The sequence below is a fragment of the Mustela erminea genome, chromosome 10 (genome assembly GCF_009829155.1).
Source record: "Mustela erminea isolate mMusErm1 chromosome 10, mMusErm1.Pri, whole genome shotgun sequence".
Lineage (NCBI taxonomy): Eukaryota > Metazoa > Chordata > Mammalia > Carnivora > Mustelidae > Mustela > Mustela erminea.
In genome coordinates, this window is record NC_045623.1 from 67,408,337 (window position 1) to 67,428,168 (window position 19,832).

The 19,832-nt window shown below is 38.7% G+C and overlaps 1 protein-coding gene across 2 annotated transcripts in view; it reads right to left on the reverse strand.

The window, feature by feature from the left end:
- Positions 1 to 19,832, reverse strand: part of SCP2 (sterol carrier protein 2) — a 113,187-nt gene that overhangs the window by 70,653 nt on the left and 22,702 nt on the right. For both annotated transcript variants that reach the window (XM_032301599.1, XM_032301600.1), the window contains exon 6: positions 3,115 to 3,241. In XM_032301599.1, coding sequence (XP_032157490.1) covers positions 3,115 to 3,241 — 127 coding nt within the window. The remainder of the gene's footprint in view (positions 1 to 3,114; positions 3,242 to 19,832) is intronic.

A 19,832-nucleotide genomic window follows, 5' to 3' on the forward strand; every position in this document is an offset into this window, starting at 1 on the left:
ATTTATTTGACAGACAGAGATCAAAAGTAGGCAGAAAGGCAGGCAGAGAGAGAGGAAGAGAAGCAGGCTCCCTGCTGAGCAGACCCTGGGGTCATGACCTGAGCCAAAGGCAGAGGCTTAACCCACTGAGCCACCCAGGCACCCAACAATGAAAAAAAAATTTTTTTTAAAGATATTTTTTATTTATTTGACAGAGAGAGAGAGAGAGAGAGATCACAAGTAGACAGAGAGAAAGGAGGAAACAGGCTCCCTGCTGAGCAGAGAACCCGATGCGGGGCTCGATTCCAAGACCCTGGGATCATGATCTGAGCCAAAGGCAGAGGCTTTAACCCACTGAGCCACCCAGGTGGCTCAACAATGAAAATTTTTAACTTAAAAAAAAAAATGCTGGGTTCAACCCACTAACTCAATTACATTATTTCCTAGCAGGTCACAATCCACAGTTTGAAAAATTATGGTCTAGGTAAGAACTGTGGTAGTGAAAGGAACTAGAAGGAGAAACACTTCTAGTCTGCAGGTAGGACTAACAAGACATAACGAGGGACTAGAACAGGGGAAAAGGAGGGAGAAATGTCAAAGATGATTCATGTTACGTTTTTTTTTAAGATTTTATTTATTTATTTATTTGACAGAGAGAGATCACAAGTAGGCAGAAAGGCAGGCAGAGAGAGAGGAAGGGAAGCAGGCTCCCTGCTGAGCAGAGAGCCCGACATGGGGCTCCATCCCAGGATCCTGGGATCATGACCTGAGCCGAAGGCAGAGGCTTTAACCCACTGAGCCACCCAGGTGCCCTGATGATTCATGTTTCTGCTTTGATTATCTAAATGGATAGAAGTGCCACTTACTGAGATGAGAAAAACTAGAAAATGAACAAGTTTAAAATTACGGGAGAACACAATTAAGAGTCTGCATCTGAACATATTAAATTTGGGACACCTGAGTAGCTCTGTCAGTTAAGTGCCTTTGACTCAGGTCATGATCCCAGGGTCCTGGGATCGAGCCCTGGTACCGGGCTCCTTGTTCAGTGGTGAGCCTGCTCCTCCCTCTGCCTGCAGCACCCCCTGCTTGTGCTCTGTCTCTCGCTCTCTCTGACAAAAAAAAACAAAAAAACAAAAAAACAAAACTTTAAAAAAAAAGAAAAACAAAAATGAACATGTTTAATTTGAGATGCCTATTAAAGCAGAGATCCAAGAAGCCAACTAGATATGTGAGTACAGAGGCCATCACTGGCCCCCCTCTCCCTGCAAGTATATTACTTTGGGTATTTTTTCCTCATAGGACTAATAACTACCTAAAGTTATCTTCATTTTTTTCATGTGTTATTGTCTGACTCAAACTAGAAATTTAAGCAAAAATTTCATATCTCATCTGCTTGTGAATGAATCTGCTTGACAGCTTGTGAATGAATGCATTAATCCACTTAATTATTTTTCCCTCTTAAATGTCCTTTTAGGTCTATCTTTGTAGTTTCCTACCACAAAAGAAATGAAATATATTTCCCTATCCCTTGATTCCAAGTTTGCCATTAACTTGCTTTGGTCAACAGCCTAAGTTTCAAGAGGCTTTACATGTTGCAGATAACATCCTTGTCCTTCTGCTGTCACCATGAAAAGGACATGCCTGGGCCAGCCTTCTGGTCCCAGGAAGAGGAGAGACATATGACCCTGCCAAACAAGAGTAGAACAGAGTTTCCAACCAATCAATAGTCATATGATTAACCCAAACAAGATTTGAGCTCAGCTTAGAAGAGCTGATTCCCAATCTACTAATTTGTAAACTCTAATAATAAATAATTATTTTTTAAAATCACTGAGTTTTGGCATGCTTTATTACAAAGCAATAGCAAACTGATATACTGCTATAGTCCAATGCCTAGAACAGTGCCTAGAATATAATGAGAGCTCAAAAAATATTTTAATTGAAAAGGAAATGGACAAGGAATAGCCAAAGAGGTAAGAAAACCAGGAGAATGAGATGTCATGAAAGCCAAGAGAAGAGTAAGTTTTAAAGAAGGAAGTGGTCAAAGGGATTAACAGTGCTGAAGTTTGTTAAATTAGGATTGAAATGTACGTACTAGATGTGGCAACATGGTGTTCAGTGGTAGCCTTGAGAATGGAGGGAAGCCAGATTGGAATGGACTGAGTTTAAAAATGTAGGAAATAGCTATAGGAAAGAAAATTCTCATGGCCAAAAACTAGCAATGCTCCTCCCACCATTCTTCCTTGAAGATTTTTTTTCCTTTCTAATTATTTGGTCTATCAAACAACCTGGGATATTTTTCCTGGAGAGATCAGGAATATTGATGTTCGAGTATGATCATTTCCTTTCTTATCTAATAGTACACAGCAAGGCACTGATTCAGGGTCATACAATTTAAAAAAAAAATCCTATCTGCACCATCCCATGCTTTAACTAACTGCTAAGGCAAGCCAATCATTGATCATCAGTCAAAAATTTAGGATGCAAATCAAAATGCAAATCAACTATGAAATTTAAATCTAAGAAAACATTGTGAAATGACAGATGATGGATTCTTGGTGAATTCAAGTACTAAGAATTAAATTTGGCTATATAAACATTACCAAAAGCATGCTTTAAGTGTCATCATATTCAGAACTGATGAACCTCAATTTATAGTTCATGATTAAAGGGGACAAGATTGGGCGCCTGGGTGGCTCAGTGGGTTAAGCCTCTGCCTTCGGCTCAGGTCATGATCTCAGGGTCCTGGGATCGAGTCCCGCATCAGGCTCTCTGCTCAGCAGGGAGCCTGCTTCCTCCTCTCTCTCTCTCTCTCTCTGCCCACTTGTTATCTCTCTCTGTCAAATAAATAAATAGAATCTTTAAAAAAAAAAAGGGGGGGGGGGACAAGATTTATGTTATTTTTCCTATTTCAGTTTCTTGGTGTGGAACACTCTACGTATTTCCCATATGCTGTCCTATATATAAACATTTTCTCTGAAACTAAATCCTAGGTGGACTATTTCTCCAATTTAATTCAAAAACCATTTTATATCTTATATATCCTGGCATTGTCCATAGATCCTGAATAAATTCCTGTTGTTTCTCATCACATGCATACAACTACCAATAGGCCTTAAATTTTTTTTAACATACCATATTTTTCCATGTGCTCTTTTCCAGCAAATGCAAACATCTGAGGAGCAATTGGTTTGGCAGACAATCCATATTTATTGATCAGGACCTCAAGATGTTTATCAACTGGGTTGGTCCTATGTGAAGACTAAGAGAGAGGGGAAAAAATTAGTAAGTACGTGATATGATAATTGTCTCTTTTGACTATTACAGTATTACTAAAAGATATACATATTCTAAGTACACAGTAAAGCAAAAATAAACAATGTGAATAAAATCAGTCAGGAAATGCTTTGCAGGGAAACATGGAAAGGAAAAACAATCAAGTGAGGAATTAATTTTTCATGAAATATCTATAAAGAATCCAGTGGGGAGTGGGGAGATGCCTGGATAGCTCAGTCAGTTAAGTGCCCAACTCTTGGTTTCAGCTCAGGTCATGATCTCGTCTCGTGGGATTGAGTCCCTCGTGGAATCTGTTTTGGATTCTCTCTCCCTCTCCCTCTTGCTCTCTCTCTCTCAAATAAATAAATAAAATCCTTAAAAAATAATAAGAAAATAAAAATAGATAAAGACTCCAGTAGGTACCCATAACTACTCAAGATGCTGGGGATACAATGTGAATAAAATAGGTAAAGCCTCTGCTCAACTAAAATACGTAAAGCTCTGCATTTACATCTGTGGCAGGGAGGGGCAAATATAGAAGATAAAAATAAATTAAAATGTGAGTAGGGGTGCCTGGGTGGCTCAGTCAGTTGAGCATCTTACTCTTGCTTGGAGCTCAGGTCATGATCTCAGGATTGTGGGATCAAGCTCTGCCTCAGTTCTGTGCTCAGTGCTGAGTCTGCTTGTCCCTCTCCTTCTGCTCCTCCCCAACTCACTTGCTCTCTCACTTTCAAATACATAAATATTTTTTTAAAATGTAAATAATATTATTTTCCTACCCCCCAACCCCCCACATTGCATCTCCGCAAGATGGGATCGGGAGTGAGGCAAAACATAAGAGACTCTTACTATCACAAAACAAACTGAGAGTTAAAAAAACAAACAAACAAACGAACAAAAAGAACTGAGGTGACGGGGGTAAGGGGGTAGGGAGAGGGTGGTGGGGTTATGGACATTGGTGAGTGCTGTGAAGTGTGATATGGTGAGTGCTGTGAAGTATGTAAACCTGGCGATTCACAGACCTGTACCCCTGGGGCTAATAAGACATTATATGTTAATATAAATAAATAAATAAATAAATAAATAATCTTTAAAAATGTAAATAATAATGTTAAGAAGAATAAATCTAAGTAAGGGAATAAAGACTGGAGATTTTTTTTTAAAGATTTTGTTTATTTATCCGAGAGAGAGAGAGAGGGAGGGAGCAAGCACAGGCAGACAGAATGGCAGGCAGAGGCAGAGGGAGAAGCAGGCTCCCTGCCGAGCAAGGAGCCGGATGTGGGACTCGATCCCAGGACGCAGGGATCATGACCTGAGCCAAAGGCAGCTGCTTAACCAACTGAGCCACCCAGGCATCCCAGGAAGTGTTACTTTAAACACAACTGTCAGGGAAGTTCTCACTGACCAACCGTATTTGAGCAGGAATGTGAAGCAGTAAGGAGTAAGTCATTTGGGTAATCGTGGGAGAGAAGAATTCCAGGCAAAGGGAACAGCAACAAAAAGGATCCTAAGGCAGGAGCATGCTTGGGTGTTTGAGAAAAGAAGTGAATTAGGATTAGAATAAAGCAATACTCAGAAAGTATAATCACCTTTGTTTCTATGGTGCTAGAGTGCAAGAACACATTTCCTAATACTAATATTCCACAAAGGGAAAGCTAACAGTTTCTTCTCAGTTTACCTACTAGATTATGGACTCCCTGAAGTCATGAATTCTTTTTTATATTTGTACCTTTGTACAAATATAAAAGTACAAATATAAAAGCCTAGCATATGGACTGAAACATAGAAAACATTCTATAGGGGCACCTGGGTGGCTCAGTGGGTTAAAGCCTCTGCCTTCAGCTCAGGTCATGATCCCAGGGTCCTGGGATCGAGCCCCGCATCGGGCTCTCTGCTCCACAGGAAGCCTGCTTCCCCCTCTCTCTCTGCCTGCCTCTCTGCCTACTTGTGATCCCTCTCTCTCTATCAAATAAATAAAATCTTTTAAAAAGAGGGAGGAAAAAGAATAAGAAAACATTCTATAAATAACTGTTGAATGAATAAATGAAGATTATTTTTTGATCCACAAGGCCTTCCAGAGGGTATACTGTTCAGCCATTCTCTTTGAAGAAGAGAAAATAGTCTTTTTATTTATTTATTTATTTGTTTGTTTGTTTGTTTGTTTTTGGTAGGCTCCATGCCCAGCATGGAGCTCAATGCGAGACTTGAACTCATGACCATGAGATCAAGACCTGAACTGAGATCAAGAATCAGATGCTCAGGGCACCTGGGTGGCTCAGTGGGTTAAGCCTCTGCCTTTGGCTCAGGTCATGATCTCAGGGTCCTAAGATCCTGCTCTCTGCTCAGCAGGGAGCCTACCTCCCCCTTTCTCTCTGCCTCCCTCTCTGCCTACTTGTAATTTCTCTGTCTGTCAAATAAACAAGTAAAATCTTAAAAAAAAAAAAAAAGAATCAGATGCTCAACCAACTGAGCTACCCAGGCACCACAAGAAAAAATAATCTTAAAGGAAGAAAATAAGTTTCAGATATGATAAAGAGCTTGACAATCCAAAGTATACTTTAATATAAATAGGTCTTGTGTAGTCTCTGAACACAGAAATCTAAAAAATAAGTACCTATAATTATGTGTTTGGATGGCTACAGATGGAAATTTTTTTCCGCCAAAAGAAATTTTGAAAAACGAAGAGAAAATGTTCATTGTTAAGTTAAAAAAAGGATGCTAATTAAAACAATGTGGACTACAACATGATGAATTGCAGAAAACAGATTTATCCTTCTACATTAACCAACTAAAAACCTGGACAAAATATACAAAGCAATCGTTTTCAGACAATGTACAAGTAGAAAGCATTGTATAGTGACCTCTGAGTTAAGGAAAATAAGTAAGATGAGCATTATGATTGCCCCCAGATTGCTACCTGTAAAGAGTAGGGAAGAGTAACACAGAGTCCAGCAGTCTTCCTAAGTTGAAGAAACAGAGTTCAGAGAAACCAAGGCATCTAGAATTCACAGAAAAAAGAAAGATAGAGGGGTGGGGGCAAGCATATGCACATGCTCTGAACATGCAAATAGTGTTGAGTCTTCAGTGAGTCTGATCAATACATGAATATGAGGAAACTACTGAGATAAGGGGAAAAAAAATCACTGAACAAGAGAAAACAGAACAATTCCCAAAGCTTACACAGGGCCAGAAATAGTTTTTATTCTCAACAACTATAATAGAAAGATCTCCTAACATATGGGGTATCAATAGAATCCTAAGGTTATTGCCTGAAAGGCCAGGTCAGATTAGCCTACAAATAAAGACTGTTCTGATTCTACCTAACAGAGCTTAAAAGCAAATCTCAAAAAGGATCAAACCGTTTCTAAAAGAAACTTGCCCAGAACACATCCCCACATAGTTAAAAGAATATAAAAATTTAACACCCAACAAAGTAAAATGTACAATGTCTAGCATCCAATCACAGATCATAAGGTATGCAATGAAATAGAAAAATACAACCTGCAAAGAGTAGACTACCAACCAATAGAAAGACTTAGAAATGACACACAGTAGATTTAACAGATACCATTAAGAGGGTTCATAAATATACTCCAATTGTTCAAGAAGGCAGAAGCATAAGCATGACAATGAAAAATATGGAAGAAATAAAAGAAGACCCACACAGAACCTTTAGAGATTTTAAAAAATAAGTATCTGAAATGGAAAGTACAATGAATGCAATTAACAGCAGACTAGACAATATAGCAGATTAGTGAACTTAGGTACATATCAAAAAATACATGAAGAGAAAAAAAAACTCTAGAAAAAAATTAAGAAAGCATCAGTGAGTCATAGAACAATCAAATTTAGTAAGTGTATCACTGGAGTTCCAGAAAAAGAGAAAATGGGGAGAAAGAGAAGTGAGAAGAAAGATATTTAAGATATAATGACTGGGGACACTGGATGGCTCAGTCAGTTAAACATCCAACTCTTGATTTTACCTCAGGTCATGATCTCAGGGTTGTGATATCGAGCCCTGCATTAGCTCCATGCTCAGCACTGAGTCTGTTCCTCTCCCTCTCCATCTCCTCCCACTCATGCTTTCTCTCTCTCTCTCTAATAAATAAAAAAATAAAATCAAAGACGTAAAGGCTGAAATTTTTCCAAATCTGATGAAAACTATAACTCACAAATCCAAGAACATCAAGAAACACCGAGCACAAAAAAAACATGATAAAACTTCACCAAAGTACATCATAATAAAATTGGTTAAAAATCAGTGATAAAGATAAAATCTTAAAAGCAACCAGAGAAAAAGGCATGTTAAGAATATAGGAACAGAGGCAAGATAGCAGAGGTGTAGGGAACCTCGTTGCTGCCACCAGTCCCCTTAATTGAGCTGGATATCTACCAACCCAAGAAAACAGCGTGAGATATAAGAATATCCTTCTGGATCGCTACACTCAGAAAAACACCACCAGGGTGAGTGGTGGCTTCCAATGCTCCAGATTTTCCTCAGGTTCATCTTGCCTGAGTCGTGGTTGATATTTCGGACTCTGTATATTCCCTCAACCATCCCTCAAGAGAATGACTAGGAGGAGGAATTCCCAACAAAGGAAAGAACCAGAGACAATGGCCTCTGCCACAGACTTAATGGATACGGATCTAAGGAAAATGTCTGAAAAAGACTTCACAGTAACATTTATAAAGTTGCTATTTAGGTTTGAGAAAAGCATTAGTGACAGTATAGAATCTCTAAGGGCAGAATGTAGAGCTACTGTCGCCGAAATTAAAAATGCTGTGAAGGAGATGCCATCTAAACTGGATACTCTGAATGCCAGGGTAAATGAGAAAGAAGAGCGAATTAGTGATCTAGAAGATAAGCTGATAGAAAGGAAGGAAGTCAAGAATGATAAAGATAAACAACTCCAACCTCATGAGATCAGAAGTAGAGACATCAATGACACCATGAAACATTCCAAAGTCAGAATTATTGGGGTCCCTAAGGGGGTGGAGAGAGAGCGAGGACAAGGATATATACTTGAGCAAACCATAGCTGAGAATTTACCTAATCTGGGGAAGAAAAGAAGGATCCATGTCCTAGAGGCAGAGAGGACCCTTCCCAAGATCAATAAAAAAAGACCAATACTCCAGTATATAATAGTAAAACTTGCTTATCTTAGAGCCAAGGCAGCTATCCTCAGAGAAGCTAGGGGGAAGAGATGTCTTACCTACGGAGGGAGGAACATCAGAATAACATTAGACCTTTCCACAGAGACCTGACAAGCCAGAAGGGGTTGGCAAGACATAATCAGGGTACTAAATGAGATGAACATGAAACCAGGAATACTTTATCGAGCAAGGCTGTCATCCAGAATGGATGGAGAGACAAAGAGCTTCCAGGACAGGCAGAAAGTGAAAGGATATGTGACCACCAAGCCAGTGCCCAGCACGCAGTGGAGGAGGGCTGTTGTTCTATAGAAGAAAAAAGACCCCAAGAGTAATACAGACCAGAAAGTAACAGAGATAATCTACAGAAACACGAACTTCACAGGCAATAGATGGCACTAAATTCATATCTTTCAGTAGTTACTCTGAACATGAAGAGCCTGAAAAATGAAATGGCACAGGGTTTCAGATTGGATAAAAAGACAGGGCCCACCCATATGCTGCCTACAAGAGACTCATTCAGAACCTAAATACACTTCCAGATTGAAAGTAGGAGATGGAGAACCATTTATCATGCAGATGGACATTGAAAGAAAGCATGGAGCACGGGGTGTGGTGCAAAAATAATGAATACTGTTATGCTGGAAATAAAAAAAAAAAAAAAAAAAAAGAAAGAAAGCTGGGGTAGCAATTCTCATATCAGACAAACTGAATTTTTAAACCAAAGACTGTAGTAAGAGATGTAAAAGAACACTATTATCATACTTAAAAGGTCTATCCCACAGGAAAATCTAAAAATTTTAAGTATCTATGCCCCCAACATGACAGCAGCCAACTACATAAGCCAACTGTTAACCAAAGTAAAGAATCATATTGGTAATAATACATTAATAGTAGAAGACCTCTCAGCATTGGACAGGTCATCTAAGCAGAAGATTAACAAAGAAACAAGAGCTTTGAATGACACTTTGTACCAGATGGACTTTGTAGATACATACAGAACATTCCACCCTAAAACAACATAATACTCATTCTTCTTGAATACACATGGAACTTCCTCCAAAATAGATAACATATTTGGTCACAAATCAGGTTTGAACCGATACCAAAAGATTGAGATTATTCCCTGCATGTTGTCAGACCACAATGCCTTGAAACTGGAACCCAATCACAAGAAAAAAATTGGAAGGAATTCAAACATGTGCAAGTTAAAGAACATCTTACTAAAGAATGACTGGGTCAACCAAGAAATTAAGGAAGAACTTAAACAAGTCATGGAAACTAATGAGAATGAAATCACATCGGTCCAGAATCTATGGGATACTGCAAAGGCTGTCCTTTCAACAATGTGGAAGGATACAAATAAAAACCACAATGAGATATCACCTTACACCAGTTAAAATGGCAAAAATTAACAAGACAACAAACAACAAGTGTTGACGAGGATGTGTAGAAAGGGAAGCTCTCTTACACTGTTGGTGGGAATGCAAGTTGGTACAGCCACTCTGGAAAACAATATGGAGGTTCCTTAAGACATTAAAAAGAGAGCTACCCTATCACCCAGAAATTGCACTACTAGGTATTTACCCCAAAGATACAGATGTAGTGAGAAGAAGGGGCACATGCACTCCAGTGTTCATAGCAGCAATATGCACAATAGGAGCTCCCCTCTTCTCTCTCTGACTACCTGTGATCTGTCAAATAAATAAATAAAATCTTAAAAAAAAAAAAAAAAAGAATACATACTATGCTCCACAATACCAAAAAAAAAAAAAAAAAGTCATTCACCACAATCAATGGGGATTTATTCCTGGGTTACAAGGATGGTTCAATATCCACAAATCAATCAACATGATATATCACATCAGTAAGAGAAGGGATAAGAATGATATGAACATTTCCGTAGATGCAGAGAAAGCATCTGACAAGGTACAACAACCATTCATGACAAAAACCTTCAACAAAGTAGGGTAAGAGGGAACATACCTCAACTTAATAAAGCCATATATGAAAAACCCACAGCTAACATCATCCTCACTGGGGAAAAACTGAAAACCTTTCCCCTAAGGTCAAGAACAAGACACTGATGTCCATACTCACTACTTCTACTCAACATAGTACTATAAAGTGCTAGTCACAGCAATGAGATAACAAAAAGAAATAAAAGGAATACATATCAATAAGGCAAAAGTAAAACTTTCACTATTTGCAGATGAGATGACACTATAAATTAAAAATGCAAAAGACTCCATTGAAAAACTGCCAGAACTGATAAATGAACTCAGTAAAGTCACAGGATACATTATCAACATACAGAAATCTATTGCATTTATTTATACCAATAAAGAAGCAACAGAAAGAGAAACTGAGAAAATAATCCCATTTACAATTGCACCAAAAATAATAAGATACCTAGGAATAAACCTAATGAAAGAGGTGAAAGACCTGTACTCTAAAAAGCATAAAACACTGATGCATAAAACACTGATGAAAGGAAGTTAAGATGACATAAAGAAATGGAAAGACGTGGGCCACCAGGATGACTCAGTTGGTTAAGCACCCAAATCTTGATTTCAGCTCATGATCATGAGATCAAGCCCTGCATCAGGCTCCACACTCAGAGCTGAGTCTGTTTGTCCTTCTCCCTCTGCTCCTCCTCTCCCTCTCTCTCAAATAAAATCATAAAAAGAAAGAAAGAAAGAAAGAAAGAAAGAAAGTAAGAAAGAAAGAAAGGGAGCAAGAAATGGGAACATTCAATGCTCATGGGTCGGAAGAACAAATATTATTAAAATGTCTATATTAGGGGCGCCTGGGTGGCTCAGTGGGTTAAAGCCTCTGCCTTCGGCTCAGGTCATGATCCCAGGGTCCTGGGATCGAGCTCCGCATCTGGCTCTCTGCTCAGTGGGGAGCCTGCTTCCTCCTCTCTCTCTGCCTGCTTCTCTGCCTACTTGGGATCTCTGTCTGTCAAATAAATAAACAAAAATCTTTTTTAAAAAAATGTCTATACTACCCAAAGCAATCTGCACATTTTATGCAATCCTTTTCAAAATACCAATAGCATTTTTCATAGAGCTAGAAAAAAACAATCCTAAAATTTGTATGGAACCATAAAAGACCCTGAGTAGCCAAAGCAATCTTGAAAAATAAAAGCAAAACTGGATGCACCACAATTCTGGACTTAAGGTTATATTACAAAGCTGTAGCTATCAAAACAGTATGATACTGCCACAAAAATAGACACATAGATCAACAGAGTAGAATAGAAAATCCAGAAATAAACCCACAATTATATGGTCAATTAGTCTTTGACAAATCAGGAGAGAATAGCCAATGGGAAAAAGACAGTCTCTTCAAAAAATAGTGTTGGGAAAACTGGTCAGCAACATGCAAAAGAATGGAACTATACCACTTTCTTACACCACACACAAAAATAAATTCAAAGTAGATTAAAGGCCTAAATGTGTGACCTCAAACCATAAGAATCCTAGGAAAGAGCCTTCTCTGACATCAGTTGTAGCAACGTTTTTTCTAGAAAGGTCCCCTGAGACATGGGAAACAAAAGTACAAGAAAACAATCAACAAAACTAAAAAGAAACCCACGGAATGGAAGATATTTGCAAATATCATCTTGGATAAAGGGTAAATATCCAAAACATATAAAGAATTTATAAAACTCAACACCCAAAAAACAAATAATCCAATTAAAAAATGGGCAAAAGACAAAGAGATGTTTCTCCAAGAAGACATACAGATGGTCAACAGACAGATGAAAAGACAATCATCACTTATCATCAGGGAAATGCAAATCAAAACTACAATGAAATATCACCTCATACGTGTCAGAATGGCTAAAATCAAAAACACAAGAAACAGGGGAGTCTGGGTGGCTTAGTGGGTTAAAACCTCTGCCTTCAGGTCATGCATAGCCTTGACCCCAGGGTCCTGGGATCGAGCCCTGCATCAGGCTCTTTGCTCAGAGAGGGGGAGCCTGTTTCCCCCCCTCTCTCTGCCTGCCTCTCTGTCTACTTGTGATCTCTGTCTGTAAAATAAATAAATAAAATCTTACACACACACACACACACACACACACAAGAAACAACAGGTGTTGGTGAGGATGTGGAAAAAGGGAATCCTCCACTGTTGGTGGGAATGCAAACTGATACAGTCACTATGGAAAACAGTAGAGAGGTTCCTTAAAACTTTAAAAATAAAACCTACCTTATAATCCAATGTTACTGTGAATTTACCCCAAGAATACAAAAACACTAATCCAAAGGGATACATATATCCCTATGTTTATGGCAGCACTGTTTACAATAGCCAAGATATGGAAAGAGCCCAAGTATCCATCAACTGATGAATGAATAAAGAAAACTTGATACACACACATACACACACACACCGGAATATCATTTGGCGATAAAAAAGGATGAAATCTTGCCATCTGCAATGACATGGATGGAGATAGAAAGCATAATCCTAAATGAAATAAGTTAGAGAAAGACAAATGCCATAGGATTTTACTCATGTGGAATTTAAGAAACAAAACAAAGGAGTAAAGGGAAAAAGAGAGAGAGACAGAGACAAATCAAGGAACAGATTCTTTTTTTTTTTTTTAAGATTTTATTTATTTATTTTATAGGCAGAGATCTCAAGTAGACAGAGAGAGAGAGGAGGAAGTAGGCTCCCTGCTGAGCAGAGAGCCCGATATGGGGCTCGATCCCAGGACCCTGAGATCATGACCTGAGCCGAAGGCAGAGGCTTTAACCCACTGAGCCACCCAGGTGCCCCCAAGGAACAGACTCTTAACTGTAGAGAACAAACTGATGGTTACCAGAAGGGAAGTGGGGGGGGGGGTGTGAAACAGGTGATAAGGCTTAAGGAGTCATGATAAACATCACATGATTAAAACAAAAAAAATCGGGGCACCTGGGTGGCTCAGTGGGTTGAGCCTCTGCCTTCAGCTCAGGTCATGATCACAGGGTCCTGGAATCGAGTCCCGCATCGGGCTCTCTGCTCAGTGGGGAGCTTGCTTCCGTGCTCTCTCTGACTGCCTCTCTGCCTACTTGTGATCTCTGTCAAATAAATAAATAAGATCTTTAAAAAAAAATCTTGGGGCACCTGGGTGGCTCAGTGGGTTAAGCCTCTGCCTTCAGTTCAGGTCATGATCTCAGGGTCTTGGGATCGAGCCCCACATTGGGTTCTCTGCTCAGCAGGGAGCCAGCTTCCTCCTCTCTCTCTGTCTGCCTCCCTGTTCCTTCCTCCTGTTCTCCCTCTGTCAAATAAATAAAATATTTAAAAAATAAATAAATAAGTAAAATAAAATAATCTTCTTAAAAGTTAAATTACTGTATTTACTATGTTTTGAGACTAAAAATATTCTGCTTGAGAAAAGAATGATACAGATATCTGTTTAATAAAACATGTATGTATATATATATATACATATATATGTATATATATATTTTAAAGATTTTATTTATTTATTTGACAGACAGAGATCACAAGTAGGCAGAGAGGCAGGCAGAGAGAGAGGGTAAGCAGGCTTCCTGCTGAGCAGAAAGCCTGATGCGGGCCTCAAACCACCAGGACCCTGGGATCATGACCTGAGCTGAAGGCAGAGGCTTTAACCCACTGAGCCACCCAGGCACCCCAAAGAAGATATATATTATAAATCCTGAAAGCAAGATAAAACACCAGAGATAGAGTTAATGGGCTCATAAAATAACTGAAGTGAAATTACAAAAAAAAAAAAAAAAAAAAAAAAAAAAACACTGAACAGAAGACAAAGAGAAAAAAGCAACAAAGAAGATATTGAACAAAAAGGAAATAAGTAGCAATGGGGCACCTGGGTGGCTCAGTGGGTTAAGCATCTGCCTTCAGCTCAGGTCAGATCCTGGGGTCCTGGGATCGAGCCCCACATCAGGGTCCTGCTTGGCAGGGTGTCTGTTTGTCCTTCTCCCTCTGTCCCTCCCCCTACTTGCTCTGTCTTTGTCTCTCGGATAAATAAATAAAATCATAAAAAAGAAAGAAAGAAAGAAAATAAGTAGCAAGATAGTAGATTTAAAACAGTGCTATCCTAGTAAATGCTTAATAACAGGGTCACAAGGGTGGAAGAGACCTAACTGACATATTTACCAACTGATATATTTTGTTGTGTAAATACTCCCACCACAGCTAATTTAAATCACTGAAAGCAAGGATGAGAAGAGATATGCACAATAAAATCTTGCAAGCTGGTATGAACCAGTAGGTAACAGTTTCAGCTAGCCACTAATTTAAAACTTATATATCAATAACTATATTATATGAAAATACATAAAAAGCCTAGTTAAAAGGCAGAGATTGATATATTGCTAAAAAGAAAGACTCAACTATATGTTACCTACAAAGATTTAATTCAAAAATCTCAGTGAAATATCACCTAATACCTGTTAGAATGGCTATAATCAAAAAGATAAGACATAACAAGTGTAGGGGAGGTTGTGGAGGAAAGGGAAACTTTGTGCTCTATTGGTGCTCACGTAAATCCCAGCCACTGTGAAAAATAGTATGGAAGTTCCTCAAAAATTTTAAAAAAATACTACCATATGATTCAGCAATCCTACTTCTGTGTATTTATCTAGAGAAAAGAAAAACACTGACTCTAAAAAATATATGCATTCCCCATGTCATTTACTGCAGCATTATTTACAACAGCCAAGATACAGGAATAACCTAAATGCCCACCAATGGATGAATGGACAAAGAAAATGCAGGGTAGGGGCACCAGGGTGGTATAGTTAGTTAAGTGTCTGACTCTTGGTTTCCATTCAGGTCATGACCTTGGGGTCCTGATCTTGGGGATCATGAGATCAAGTCCCACAGTGGGCTCCGTGTTTAGCAGAGAGTCTGCTTAAGATTCACTCCCCTTGGATTGCCTGGGTAGCTCAGTCGTTAAGCTTCTGCCTTTGGTTCAGGTCATGATCCCAGGGTCCTAGAATCCAGCCCCATATCTGGCTCCCTTCTTGGTGGGAAGCTTCCTTCTCCCTCTCCCACTCTGCCTGCTTGTGTTCCCACTCTCACTGTGTCTCTTTCTGTCAAATAAATAAAAATCTCAAAAAAAAAACCCAACACTGTAACTTAAAAAAAAAATTCTCTTCCCTTTCCCTTTGCCCCTTCTCCTGTTCTCTCTCTCTCAAATAAATTTTAAAAAATAAATAAATAAAATAAAATACAGGGGGGTGTATATATTACATATATATTGGGATATTATTTGGCCATGAAAAAGAGTGAAATCTTGGGACACCTGGCTGGCTCAGTTAGTAGAGCATGCAACTTGTGATCTCAGGGTTGTGAATTCAAGCCCCATATTGGATGTAGAGATAACTTAGAAAAAAATAAGAAGAGGAATCAAATTTTGTCATTTATGATAACAAGGATGGAACCTGAGACACGGTAAGTGCAATAAGTTAGAGAATGACGATACCATATGATATCACTTATACATAGAATCCAAAAAAATAAATAAGGGGCACCTGAGTGGCTCAGTGTGTTAAGCATCTTACTCTTAATTTCAGCTTGGGTCATGATCTCAGGATCATGAGACTGGGCTCTGTGTTGGGCTCCACACTCAGAAGGGAGTCTGCTTGAGATTCTCTGCCTCTCCCTCTGCCCCTCCCCACCATTTGCACATGTATGCATGCTTTCTCTCTCTCAAATAACTATTTTTTAATTAATTAGTTAACTAATTAATTAAGCTCATAGATACAGAGAACAGATTGGTAGCTGTCAGAAGCAGGGGGCAAAAGGTCGGCCCCAAATAGACGGTCTAATAAAGGTCTTCAAATAGATGAAGAGAGTCAAAAGATACAACTTCCAGTTATAATATAAAAAGTCATAGGCGATGCCTGGCTGGTTTAGTAGTACAGCACGCAACTCTTGATCTCAGGGTTGTGAGTTTGGGTCCCACATTTGGTATAGAGGTTACTTAAAAATAAAATCTTTTAAAAAGTCATGGAGATATAATGTGCAACATGGTGACTATAGTCAATAATACTGCATTGTATATTCTAAAACTACTAAGACTGTAAATCTTAAAAGTTCTTAAAAATTCTCATCATAAGAAAATAAGTCTAGGGTGCCTAGATGGCTCAGTCAGTGAAGCATCTGCCTTCAGCTCAGGTCATGATCCCAGGATCCTGGGATCAAGCCCTGCATCAGGATCCCTGCTCCACAGAGAGTCTGCTTCTCCCTCTCCCTCTGCCTGCTGCTCTGCCTACTTGCATTCTCTATCTCTCTGTGAAATAAATAAATAAATAAAATCTTGGAAGGAAAGTAGGAAGGAAGAAAGAAAGAAAGAAAATAAGTCTACCTGCCTCATCATCTTGTGGAAAACTGACAGGACTAGAGCCATTTTAAAACAGAGTTAGAACAGCCACTGTAGAGAAACTGCCTTTGTTTGAACTGGCTAAAACCTTCTGGACAAAACAGCAATTATGTTAAGCAATTACTTGAGAAGTGAACAGGAGAACAGACACCCTGATTACAAGACTGATGGTTATGGACTTTTGGGGGGAGGGGTTGCAGGGGGATTGGGTGGGCAGCCAACAGTTAATGTATAACCAGGAGTAGTTTGGCTTGTAAACATAAATAAAAAACCTTTTTTCCCCTTCTATTCAACTCAGGTAATTGCCCCCTTCTTCTTCCTCTAAAAACCTGTTGCTTTCACCCTATAAGTGAGAATCCTATTTGGGTATTTAATTGAATCTGTCCTCCCCATACTGCAAGTCTTTAATTCCAAAAAATGCTCATTTTCCTCTCAAAAAAAAAAATCTATATTTGGTGACAAACCTTACCCAAACTTATTGTGGTGATCATCTCACAATATATGCAAACATTGAATCATTATATTGTATACCTGAAACTAATATAATTGTGCATGCCATTTATACTGCAATTTTTTTATTATTTATTTTTAAAATATTTTTATTTATTTATTTGACAGATGGAGATCACAAGTAGGCAGAGAAGCAGGCAGGGGTGGGGGGAAGCAGGCTCCCCACTGAGCAGAGAGCCTGATGCAGGGCCCGATCCCAGGACCGTGGGATCATTACCTGAGCCAAAGGCAGAGGCTTTAACCCACTGAGACACCCAGGCACCCCTATACTACAATTAAAAAAAAAAAAAACTAATTCAAGCATAAAGACAGAAATAAGCAAAAGGATGGTAAAAGACATACTATTCTAATTCTGTTTAAGGAAAGCTGAAATGCCTATGTTAATATCAGACAAAACATATCTAAGATCAACGAACACTACAAGGGATAGAAGAGGTTATCCCACAATGATGAAAGGTTCAATTTATCAAGTACCTAACAATCCTAAATGCTACTATGCCTAATACCAGAGCTTTAAAATACATGAAACAAAAACTGATAGAACTGAAAGAAATAGACAAACCGTCAGATTTAGCAGATCTCAATACCCCCCCACCCAATAACTGACAGGACAAGTAGACAGAAATATCATTAAGGATATAGAAGACTTGATCAATATTAACAATCAATGTGATTTACCATTTATAGAATACTACCCAATAACATCAGAGTACATATTCACCTCAAGCACAGAGACTATTTATCAAAACAGACCATATCCTGAGACAAAAAGTAAGTCTCAGTAAACTAAAAAGTATTCACGTCAGGGATGCCTGGGTGGCTCAGTGGGTTAAAGCCTCTGCCTTTGGCTTGGGTCATGATCCCAGGGTCCTGGGATGAAGCCCCGCATTGGGCTCTCTGCTCAGCAGGGAGCCTGCTTCCCCCTCTCTCTCTGCCTGCCTCTCTGCCTACTTGTGATCTCTGTCTGTCAAATAAATACATAAAATCTTAAAAAAAAAAAAAAAGTATTCACATCATACAAAGTATATTCTCTGACCACAGAGATTTAAAATGGAAACAAATAACAGAAAGATACCTGAAAATGCCCAAATATTTAAAAATTAAGCAACACGCTTCTAACACATGGATAAGAGAAATATCACAATGGAAATTTTTTTTCACCCGTTTTTTAGATTCCAGTTAATTAACATACAGTGTGATACTAGTTTCAGGTGCAGAATTTAGTGATTTGTCACTACATACAACACCCAGTGCTCATCACAAGTGCCTTCCTTAATATCCATCACCCATTAAATCTATCCTCCCCCAGCTCCCCTCTGGTAACCATCAGTTTGTTCTCTATATTTAAGAGACTGTTTTCTGGTTTACCTCTCTTTCTTTTTTACTTTTATTTTTTGGAATTTTTTTTTTAAGATTTCATTTCTTTATTGGAGAGAGAGAGAGAGCACAAGCAATGGAGAGGGACAGAGGGAGAAGGAGAGTAGGCTCCCCGCTAAGCAGGGAGCCCAACACAGGGCTCATTCACAGGAGCCCAGGTTTATGACCTGAGCCAAAGGCAGACGTTTATTACTGAGCCACCAAGGCATCCCTTTTTTTGGAAATTTCAATAATTTGAACTAAATGAAAATAAAAGCCTGACATAAGAAAAATTTGTGGTATGCTGCTTAAGAGTGTTAAGGTTTTTTTTAAAAAAGATTTATTTTATTTTTTTTTTAAAGATTTATTTTATGTATTTGAGAGAGAGAGAGAGAAAATGGTATGGGGAGGGGCAGAGAGAGAGGGAGAGACAATCTTAAGCAGACTCCACAGTGAGTGTGGACCCTGATGCTGTGCTCAAACCCATGACCCTGAGATTATGTCTTGAGCTGAGAACGAGAGTTGGGAGCTTAACTGACTGCGCCACCTGCTCAAGCAGTGTTTTAAAAGAATCTACAGCATCAAATACCTACATTTGAAAAAAGGACAGATTTAAAAGCAATGCAACTTAATAGACTATAAAAATAAAGAGCAAATTAAACCCAATGTAAGAAAAGGGAAATATTAAGGATCACAGCTGATCTAACTAAAAAATTAACAGAATGAAATAGAATGAATATAAATTAGCAGAATGAAATAGAAAAGAGAAAAATAAGGAAAATCAATAAAAATAAAAGCTGGTTACTCTGACAAGATCAATAAATTTGGTAAACACCTTTTATTTTACTGATCATGGGAAAAAGAAGACAAAGATTAACAACATCAAAGGAAGAGCAAGGACAAGTCCAGAGATTCTACTCTAGAGGCATACTATGGGAATAATATGATCAACTTTTCGTCAATAAATTCAACAATTTTTTTTTAATATTTTATTTATTTATTTGACAGAGAGAGATCACAAGTAGGCAGAGAGAGAGGAGGAAGCAGGCTCCCCGCCAAGCAGAGAGCCCGACACGGGACTCGATCCCAGGACCCTGAGATCATGAGCCAAGCTGAAGGCAGAGGCTCAACCCACTGAGCCACCCAGGTGCCCAATAAATTCAACAATTTAAATGAAATGGACAAATTCCTT